The sequence below is a fragment of the Girardinichthys multiradiatus genome, chromosome 7, assembly GCF_021462225.1.
Source record: "Girardinichthys multiradiatus isolate DD_20200921_A chromosome 7, DD_fGirMul_XY1, whole genome shotgun sequence".
NCBI lineage: Eukaryota > Metazoa > Chordata > Actinopteri > Cyprinodontiformes > Goodeidae > Girardinichthys > Girardinichthys multiradiatus.
In genome coordinates, this window is record NC_061800.1 from 31,944,301 (window position 1) to 31,955,456 (window position 11,156).

Consider the following 11,156-nt stretch of genomic DNA (forward strand, 5'->3'; position numbering starts at 1 on the left):
TAAAACAAGTTTGGAATCAAGAACTATGAAAGAAAAAACCCGTCAAAATAAAGAAAGAAGGACTACTGAATAATTACACTTCCGATAATAATATTGCGCTGTTTGATCCTCTGTGAGTTGGCTGGTTGTTATTGGTGGTTGCTCAGCAACTGAAGAGACGCTTTTCCATCTTCCGGAAATGCGTGGCTGAGAGAAAAAAATGGCGTATAACACATTGCATGTACCCGTTATATGTGTGGCATCAACGCATTTGTTTAACTCTTTCTTTTTGTTTATAGTCGTCGTTTTTGCAGCAATAGAAACCTTAAAGTCTGAGGATGTGTTCAGTGCGAGCCGCACGGCTTCTGTGTCGATCTCTGCCGCAAGGGATTTACGGTGAGTTTACCGTCGTCATAGCTCGTTAGAAATGCTAAATTAAAGACGATTGCCTTTTCTTTACAACTATATCTTTCTTTTTTTGTTGGTACTTTACCATTTGGCAAATGTATTCGTGTAAGTGTGTGTTTTTGTCGTGTCTATCAGGCATGAAGGTTTATTTCTCTGGAGAGGAGTACACCTGACTCCGCTGAAAAAGTTGATAATTTAATGACTTTCAAACTATAAGACCTATAAATACTTTGCATGTGTAAACCTTAATAGGGTAACCAAACACTGTTGTTCTGCTCTTGTATTCGGCATAGAGAAAAACAATTAAATAGACCTTCATAGACCTTAAACTACACTTGTGATCCTAATTCTTCACTTAATGGTATATGCATATTTTTCTAAAGGTGAATTATTCAATCAAACCTAATCTGAGAGTTTGTAAATAGACTAAAGCAAAATTTCAACTTAATCTGCAACATGTTAACTCTTGACATATTCATTGTCAAGTCGTTGCTGATACTTATGTCTCTTTTTTTTAAAAAATTAGGTACCTTTTATATGATGTAAACCCCCCTGAAGGGTTTAATTTGCGAAGAGATGTGTACATCCGCATGGCCTCACTGGTCAAGACTTTGAGGAAGGAGGGGGATGACTGGGTATTGGTGCTTCCCCCATGGGGTCGCCTCTATCACTGGCAAAGTCCTGATATTCACCAGATTCGCATCCCATGGGGAGAGTTCTTCAGCCTGACCAGCCTGCAAGCCAATGTACCTGTTATTGAGTATGAGGATTTTATTGCTGGTGAGTACACTCATTTGCATATTTACGCATTTTGGACAACTGTTAATATAGAAGACAACTCAAGTCACTTAGATTAAGTGTGCCAAAAAAAAAAGAAACATGTTCCCTTTTTGAATTTAGAAAATGGAGGCCTGTTCATAGACCAGGTTCTTGTACTGCAGAACTATGCCGAGGGATGGACTGATGGAAAGTGGGAGGAAAAGGTTGACGAGCGCCCATGCATTGAGAAGCTACTGTACACCAAAGATAAACAGGGAAACTACAGGTACAATACTATAATGCAGATTAAGTTTATGTTGTTCATGAACAAGAGAATATACAGCACAACGGCAAAGATAAAGTCTTGCCGGTGGGGGCCCTGGCCTGCTGAGGGCACGTCCTGGGCTTGGCCTGCGCGGCGGGAGATGGCAGTGTGGGTGGGCCGTGGGTACTCATCCTTTGCTTCACTGATGACCTACGTCTGTGTGGGGCAAATGGCTGCTCTGGGGTGATGCGTTGTGTTTGTCTGCCTGGGGCTGCTGTGGCTTTCTAGAGCCGAGTCCACTTGTCCTTTGCTGTTCTTGGCTGCTGTGTGTCTGTGTTTCTATACATATGCTCACCTGCCCGCCCACACACACGCACACACTAATCCTCATTCCCCGACATACAAATAATCTAGATGGTTGGAGGTCATACAAACACAAGTTACTGTTACATCAGTATGGCAAACCTAGTTTGATGCTGGATCCAGTCCTGATTTAATAAAGTTAATTATGCAGTTAGGATTCTGTCTTGAGTTATCCCTTCTGGAAAGCTTCTCTATGTGGTTTGTCTGAATTGCCGCAACAAGACACTTGGGAAACAGAAGAAATAAAGATTTAAAACTCAAGTAAATAAATTTCTACCTCGATAAAATGGATAATAAAACATGCATACATTTTTTTTTATTATCTTTAGATTTAGATAGCTTTTAGGTCATATTTGCTGCATTATTTAAAAAGGTTTCTGTGTTTGCATATTCCTTTCCTTTTCTGTCTTCTGCACTATTCTGTATGTTTCTGCAGGGGCTGGTTTTGGGGCTATGAAGAAACAAGGGCTCGAAATGTGACATGTTTATCAGCTCAAGGCCATGCATCCATTATGGCCCCAGTTCTTCTGAAAAACTTCACAGGAAAGTAAGTCTGCAGATAAACTTCCACTGACTGTGAACATAAGCACTTTCTGAAATGAGATGTATAACATTAATATGCAATTGACAAAATATATTATTGTTGTACATTTAATTTCTAAAAGGGTTCCTAATGCTGACATATTTAGTTGTAAGAAAGGCTATTTTATATTTTGTTCAGTTAAATGCGACATTGAAGGATGTGACGATTTGAAATGTGGCTAATCTTTCGTTTGTCATATTTTTAAGAAGCTTTTATTAAAAGTGAAATCTAATAATCTACCTTTACACATCATTAATCTTAAGAAACAATAAAATTTGTAGGAAAGTAATTATTGAAGTATATTAGAAGAAACCATATCGACCAAATAGATTCTGTAGTTAGTCAATATGAAATAAGACATGTTGTACATCACTTTTAAAACTTCATATACTGCTGCAATGATTTTACTGATAAATTGTCCAAACTATATCATGATGTCGCTTCAGACGTAGAGATGCAGCAGTCAATCGGCCAGAGATCAGAATCCTCCAGTTTTCCTTGACTGACTAATCTATTAATAGCGACTCAAATACTGAAAAAACTGGTTTTCGTTTTCTCTTTTCATTTTTTAATCAAAACTAAGTGCTTTGATGTACTCTTTTGAGTTCAATAAACGTGTGATAAAGGTTAGGAGCATATGGTGGGCTGTATAAAATAGAAAAATCATATAATACCTTCATTTTCTGTGGGATTCAAAACCACTGTTCCTATCAAAGAAGCTGCAGCAAATGTTTCCTTTTATCTGTTGAAGTGCCTGTGATACGCTTTTCCTACAAATGCAAAAATTGAAAGAAAGCATCCTGATATTGAAGGAATTCGGCAGTAATTGATATGATAATAGGATTAAAAATGCGATAAAAGACAATTGTGATATAAAAGAAGCATTTTTCGATGTTAAATTTTGCAAGTCTAAAGTCACCCAGAAATGACGTCTAAGGGGAAGTCTCCGGTCATTCATCTTGTGAGCGTCAGTGATGCATGATTCAGGTAGAAGCCAAGTTGCATTAAAAACAGCGTTAATATGGTGAAATGGTGCATTGCTGGTGGCGGCAGCAATACTACGACAGCGGCCGTTAGTCTGCACTATTTTCTTGAAGCGAAGAGGATCAGAGCTGCCTGGATCAGAGCTGGAAAACTAAGGAGGGACAGATGGGCTGGTCCCACCAAGCACAGCCAGTTGTGATCGGAAAACTTTTTCGGCAAACTGCTTCAGACAAGAAACCTCTGAATTCCCAAGAGAAATTATGTCAGAGGTCGAGATATCTAACAGACGAAGGACAATGTTGAAGCAGATGCTATAGCCACGCTGTTCAGAGCATCTGATGGGAAAAGATTGCCAAAGAAAAAGTTGTTGCTGCTGTTGCTAAATGGATCAAGACCCAGCAGGTATGAACACTTCCTTGTCACAAAAGTACGTTTAGATATCGGCAGTTATTGTCAATAATTAAAAATCTGAAATTAATATTTTTTTATTATTAATAATTTGTAACCCGAAATTATTATTTTTAAAATAAGATAATTTACAATAGCATACGATATATTTAAATAAATGTTTCTATAAAGTTTCTGATATAAAGAAAAGAAAATGACACCAGGTAGTGTCTTCAGATCTTCAATCCTCCCTTGTGTCTGCTGCTGCTGCTCCATACTGCTCAGCTTCAGCTGTTTCACTCAGAGCCGTATTTACTGTAACCCTGGATTTACACTGTATCTGCTCTGCTCTGGTCCGGCAGATTGAGCAATAAAAGCTGGTGATAAATGCGGTAGCAAGTCCAAAACAACTCATCCTGTGGAACTTAAACCAGTTAAACTGCTTAATGTTTCGTTTTATGCATCCTGATAATTTCATGTGTTTTGTTCTACAATGGGTGAGTTCACTGAGTGCAGCGAAGCTATATTTCTTGCTTAGTTTGGTGCTTTCTCGGTTTATAATACCTTAGTTCACCCAGTAACTGATCTAATTGATCTAATGAAAACAACTGCTAATATATAAACGTGTATATATAAATGGATCTAGTCTGTCTTTCGTTAATTATTTTTGAAAATCCGGATGTTGTGCTTGTTCTGTTTCCTGGTGGTGCGGGATGAGATGATTCATGCAGATTGACTCCGGCCATGCATCTGATGACAGCTGACTTTCTTCTCCTGACTTTGCTGCGTCTCTCTCTGATTGTGACTGAAATTTATCTAAAGAAATATTAGATTCTTCACTGCCGTCTGTGTTGCTGGCCATTATAGCAGTAGTCAGTGTGTGGGGTACTGTTTGACGTCATAAAAGAGAGCAGCAAAATCGCAAAGGAATAGTCTGGTGGAAATGCCTTTTTTGTGAAATGTATGACCTATGTCTCAACAACTGTTCATTTCAGTGGCATAAATTTACTTTTTAAAATATGTTATGTTATCAATGTTTCCTTTTCTTTGGATTTAATCAATTAGCAATTGGATTTAATATGAAAATTTGATGTCACAGGCACTTTAAAGTCTCTAGGAAAAAAATAGAATCAGCCGATCTGAAAATCTAACTAAAACCTGATCTACTTCTTCAAATACTGTGAAACATTAGGCACAAAATCCTTTGTAAAGTAACCTGTCCTTTGTGAGCAGGGGGAAAGATGATCTGACTAACTGTGGTATGACACACAGTTTGTTCTCTTTGACTTCATTTATACTCAGATTGAATAAACTTTTGTGCTGTTTTGCTTTTTAGCTCAGTCATGCTTGATAGAGCAGAGACTCTCCTACATGATCACTATGCTGGAAAAGACTACTGGGATGTAAGTCAAGTAACACTAACCCTGCATTAGATGTTTTGGCCAGCAGAAGGTAGATTGTTTTCTCTTTTTCTAATAGTAGTTTAAGTAATTTAATGACTACCAATTCTGGAGGATTGTTCTTTTCTCTCTGAGAAAAAAAAGTATAACCTTTGTTTGCCGGTTAAATTATAAAGTCAAACCATGTTATCTGTTCACTGATCCAGAGACATTTTTTTTTTCATGTCACTTAGACCCGACGCAGCATGGTTTTTGCGAAGCACCTGCGACTCATAGGAGATGATTTCAGAGCAAAATACCTGAACTCCACAGATGATCGAGACCATACGTTATATAATGAGGACTGGACCCGCATGCAAGTGAGTCATTGTGTATCGTATTATGGCCTGTTTTTCTGATTGTTCCTCTTCTTAGAAAGCTTCACACCGAAATGTTTACCCTATGACCATATTTATTATTTAAGGGATATATCTGCTCTTTGAAGTGGGTTGTGTGATGTACTCATTCAAAGTAGATGAATTACACAATGTATTATACAATATAATAACCACTACCCTGTTTGACAAGAAAACAGAAGTAATAACAGCATGGTATGGGCTATTACAAACCAACGAAACATATTGTATTTCAGCCAGCTAAAGAAACACCCACCTAAAAGAGAATGGTATATTATCTTCATAGCTATGGATGGAAATATGGACTCTACAATAATTTGCATTCAGTCTGATTTTAAAATGGTAATACAACACTTGCCGATGCTCTCAGGAAACCAGCAGTAGGGAAATGGTTGAAACGGCAACAGTAACAATCCGAATCATACTAATGGTATTTAGTGTTTGCAAAAATTCTCGATTAGAAAATATCAATAATATCAATATTTTACAAAATCACAAACCGTAGTTTATGTTTAATTTTATTTTTTTGCCATGAAGAATCAGAAAATAATGGAGAATTGTGAAGTAGAGGAAGAAACACCCTGAATTATAATGTAACACTCATGAAGAATATTGGCAGCATCATGCTGAAACTGTGCTTTTCTTTAGCAGCATCAGGAAGTTGGTCAGGGTTATTAGGAAGATAGATGGAGGTAAATACAGGGCATTCCTGGAAGAAGATCTGTCAGAGACTTTACTGAAACCCAGATGTCTTAGATCAAACCATATGCACCTGTAAGAACAGCCCAGACCAAAATCCAATAAAACATTTAGGTAGGAGTTGAAAATTTATGTTCACAATACTCTCCAGTTGGACTGATCTCATGCTACTCTAATGAGATAAATGGACAAAGATTTCAGCCTCTAGATTTTATAGTATTAAAATAATGAGCTGTATACAAATGCAGACCATAATTTTCTGATTTTGTATTAATTAAAATGTTTAAAACCTTGTATCGTTGTCCTTTAACGTCACTTATCAGGCCAAGCCCGGCTCTGCTAAAGGAGGTCCATATCTAGGGGTTCATCTTCGCAGAAAGGACTTTATCTGGGGTCACAGGGATGATGTGCCCACTCTGAAAGGGGCTGCCAAAAAAATTCAAAGTTTGATGAAGAAACACAAACTTCAGACGGTGTTTGTTGCAACTGATGCAGAAGGAGAAGGTAAAGACCAGCTTATCTTGAAAAAAATTATTCTATAAAAATAACATGAAGTTGTTTCAGTATATTATGCATTGCCAATTGTTTCCATCCTATTTTCCTAAGTATTATCTCTAACAAATAGTAATTATTCAGTTTTTGTCTCTTTTTTTTTGTTCACATACAAATCTAATCTAAAAGCCTTCTAGAGTATGTTTGATTCAATAAGAAAATTAATTCCACTAAAAATGCTAAAGGCAACAGAACAGGCAACTGTTAATGATCTTATCATCCATGTAGAACTGAGAGAGCTGAAAAGATTGTTGCCAGACATGGTGCGATTTGAGCCATCCAAAGAGGACCTGGAGCTGCTCAAAGATGGAGGAGTGGCTATTATTGACCAGTGGATATGCACTCATGCAAGGTTATTTCCTTCACATGTTGTTTCTTTACTGCCCACTGTTGCAGATATTTTCTATAATACAATTATATTTGCTGAAATAATGCCACAAACACTTTTGAAAAATGCTTATTAGTAGCTAAGGTGATTTAAAGAGCCTTGTAATGAATGTAGTGTAATATTGACTAAATATATGCAGGCACACACACACAGACTTGCCAACCAGAAAGATGGATGTTAATTACAAGTTTACACAAAGCAGTTTAACTGTGATTGACAAGCTGTGAGACCCCATATTATTACCATCCAGTCTTTATACATGTATTAGCATTAACATTGATGGTCATTGGCTCATTTCACAGTAGAAAAAGAGAGCTGGATTCCTCTTCATTACAGAGCTGGGATTTAATGCTATTATTGTTTAGCATGTTTTTTATATCAGGGAGATCAAATTATTTGTCACTGGTTCTTTTTGTTTAATTGCTAAAGCAGTCGTGTTTGCATACTGATAAGCTAAACTAAAACTGTTTTAAGTATTTTGCACATTTAAACCCTTGGTTGATATCAGCGTTATGGTGAAATTTCAAATGATGAGCCCGAGAAAAGTGTCTGCTGCTACTGCTCCATGCTGCTCAGAAAAGTTGCATCTGAAATGCTTCTGAAACATTTAGTGACACAAGAGCATTGTTTTGGGTTATAATTAGAAATCTCATTGAACTTCTGTCTAGCTCCAAATATCTCCACAACATCACGTAGCAAATAAAAGTGACTGAACTTGAAATACTGGTCAGGGTGACTCACACTGTTTTTTAGATCCTGTGACATTCTCAAGCACCTTTCATAGTCATTTCCCCCCCACTGTTCACTTTTTTTCACAGTTTTGTTTCATTGATATATTTAATGGCTTGTTTCCAGGTTCTTTATTGGGACGTCAGTTTCCACTTTCTCTTTCCGGATCCACGAAGAGAGAGAAATCTTGGGGTTTGACCCCAACACAACATACAAGCGTTTCTGTGGAGACTCTGAGAAACAATGTGAACAGCCCACACACTGGAAGATTGTTTATTAACTTTACCTCTGCCTATCCTGAATAATTTGTTTTTTTGCCAAAAGCAGTATTACAACTGATAGAATAATGGAATAAAACAAGATCAAATTTTTTCATGGTTTCAGTGTTAGATGGCCACTGTGTATGAAAGGCTCAAACTGTGCTGCTCAACAATGTAAGGTTCAGAAATTACATTTCTATACAGTTTTATTTATAATTGATGCTCAGTGGGAATTGTTCATAAAAAGGTTGTATTTCCTGCAATATCTTGAAAATCTGTATTTCTAACTTTCACACAAGCGGAGTGAAATATGTCTTGTGGTAACTCACAGTATTGCATTACTGTATTTGGTTTAGATTTAATGTTATTAAAATGTTTTTTACTGTTTAAGAACGTTACCTGATGTATTTTAAGTATGATATTGTATATAAAAAAACAAAAGCACAGATGGAGGAAGAACTCAACCTTTCTAGGTGTAAAGATCTTGTATTCAGTAAAGGTTTATCTACAGAAAGGGTTCTTGCATAACTGAAATGCATTTTTTACTCCAGACAAGCAAATCTCAATCAAAGTTAGAATTAATTTATTTTAGTAATTCAATTCAAAACACGTAACCTGTAAATTTAGTAATTATTTTTGGTAAATTCTGACAATAATGTCTTACACCTAATAAAACCCCAGCAGAAATTCTCAGAAAATTAGAAAATCACAATTAATGCTTTTCTAGAAGACAAATAAAGGATTTTAAACACAGAGATGCCAGCCTACTGAAAAGCATATGTTCTGTAAAGTATACACAGACAATAGTTGATCACGGCTTCGTTACTGAATTACTGGATCAACACAGTTTGGCATGGCAGTGATGAACCTGTTGCACTGCTGATGCGATAAGGAAGCCCAGGTTGCTTTAATGGTTGTCTTCAGCTCATCTGCATTTTGGGATCTGGTATTTCTCATCTTCCTCTTGATGATACTCCATAGATTTTCTATTAGGTTTAGGTGAGATGAGTTTTCTGGTCAGTCATGTGAAAATACCATGGTAATTAAACCAGGTATTGGTACTTTTGTCAGTGTGTATAAGTGCCATATGCTACTGAAAATATAAATCAGCATCTGAATAAAGCTTGTCAGTGAAGGGAAATATAAAGTGCTTCCCGCTGCTGATGTGCTGTGCTGACCTTGGACTAGATGAAACACTGCAGACCAACACCAGAAGATGGCAAAACTCCCCAAATCATCACTGACTGGAAACTTTACACCGAACCTCAAGCAACTTGTATTCTGTACCTCACCACTCTGCCTGCAGATGCTGGGACCTGGATTTTAAAATGAAATGCTAAAATTATTTTCATCTAAAAAAGAGCAATTTAGGACGAAATGCAACACTTGTCCAACGATATCCTGGATACATCTGTGTGTGGAAGCTCATACTCCAGCTCCAGTTCATGCTTCAGTTTCCTAAAAAATCTTGAATGGGCTTTTGCAATCTTAAGCTTGCTGTTACTCGTGTTTCTTGTTCACCAACTGCACAGTTTCTTTCTATTCAAAGATAGATTAACATTTACCTACAACCCTGGAATGCCCTACTGTAAAGCTTTTTGTTGCTGGAGTTGTTGTAAAGAAGCTTTGGCCTCTGCTAAATAGGAAAGGAATTTGTTGCTCTGCATGCCTGACAACTTCTCCTTCTGGAGGTTCTTTGGAAATATTTTAATTGTTTTGTGCAGCATAGTCTATAAGGATGAGGTACAATTCAAACAATGTTTTTCAGTCAGTTTTTTATTCTGAAACCTTGCTGATAAGTCTTAATGTAATTGTCTCATTTTCTAAAGCCTTTCTTGCTTTCATAATTCACTGTACAGGGATTTGTTGTGTATCTTATATCTTAGCTGTGAAAGGGGAGTGAGAAGGGAAAAAAAGTCTCAGTTTTTCCCACTGGATTCACCTCCTGATATTGTGTGTCTAATCACAGTGGAGATCTCAGCAACAGCTTACAAAATGATGGCGTGTAATTGATCCTTTGGTCCCACCCTTTAGCTTTACAACTACATTTTTAGATCCGGTGTCTCCTATCTTTCTCTTGAGGAAATCCCATAGATTCTTTAAGATATCAACACATTGGTCATTAGATGATAGACCAACACCAACAGGTAACATGACTCCACAAATGATTACTACAGATACTCCAGACTTTTTTTTCATTTGAAACATTTCTAAAAGTAAAAGTTTGGTTTTAATTTTTTGATATACAGTCATATCCTACAAATTACAATAGGCGTTCCAATGAGGCTCCTTTGTCAGATTAAAAGTAACTTTAGAAAATAACAACCTTAAAGCAGGTATTAAACATATTTTTATTGAGTCCACATTTCTGCCTTAAAAATCTTTTTTTTTCATTGATTTGATGTAATATTCTAATCTAAAGTGTCATGTTTTCATTAGCTTTAAGTTGAAAATCATCACAATGAACAGAAATAAAGGCTTGAAAATATCTGTAATTAATCGCGTTTGACTACGTGACCTGAGTTACTGAAACAGGTTAACTTTTAAATAATATTGAAATTTATTAATATCACTATCATCCGTTATTGGTGTTAAGAAATGTTAATTAAAAGATAAGGTATTCTAAATTCTCAAATGTCATTGAGAGTTTTTAAGGGATGTTTTAGACAGCATCAGGCCATTATCAGACAAAAATTTGTATCAATAAATCAATAAATACACCTTGCTGTTTTGTATCTGTAAAGGTTTTTAACCCTCACAGAATAAAAAACCGGTATAGCTACCCTATTGATGGACGACTTTTTGATGTTTTACAAAGCAAAGGTGTCATCACCTGTAACCATGTAAGGCCCAACCCTGTTTCTCACGTTGTTGCAAAACAGCTGGTAAATGGAAAAAATGTGTTTGTTGTTCAGTCTGCCAGACAGCTGCTCTCTTAGTAAGTTTAATTAAAAGCTCAGTGGAGTGCCATCTTCATAGTAATGCATCTTTGCAGAAGGAAAATG

The 11,156-nt window shown here is 36.6% G+C and overlaps 1 protein-coding gene across 1 annotated transcript; it reads left to right on the plus strand.

Annotated features, from left to right (window-relative positions):
* Positions 1–163: 163 nt before the first annotated feature.
* pofut2 (protein O-fucosyltransferase 2) lies at positions 164–10,872 on the plus strand. The gene is made up of 9 exons (XM_047370124.1): positions 164–375; positions 914–1,167; positions 1,288–1,432; positions 2,211–2,321; positions 5,065–5,131; positions 5,362–5,487; positions 6,546–6,726; positions 7,003–7,126; positions 8,018–10,872. Exons 1-9 carry the CDS (start codon positions 200–202, stop codon positions 8,169–8,171), a joined length of 1,338 nt encoding a protein of 445 aa, XP_047226080.1. The 5' UTR covers positions 164–199; the 3' UTR covers positions 8,172–10,872.
* Positions 10,873–11,156: the final 284 nt, after the last annotated feature.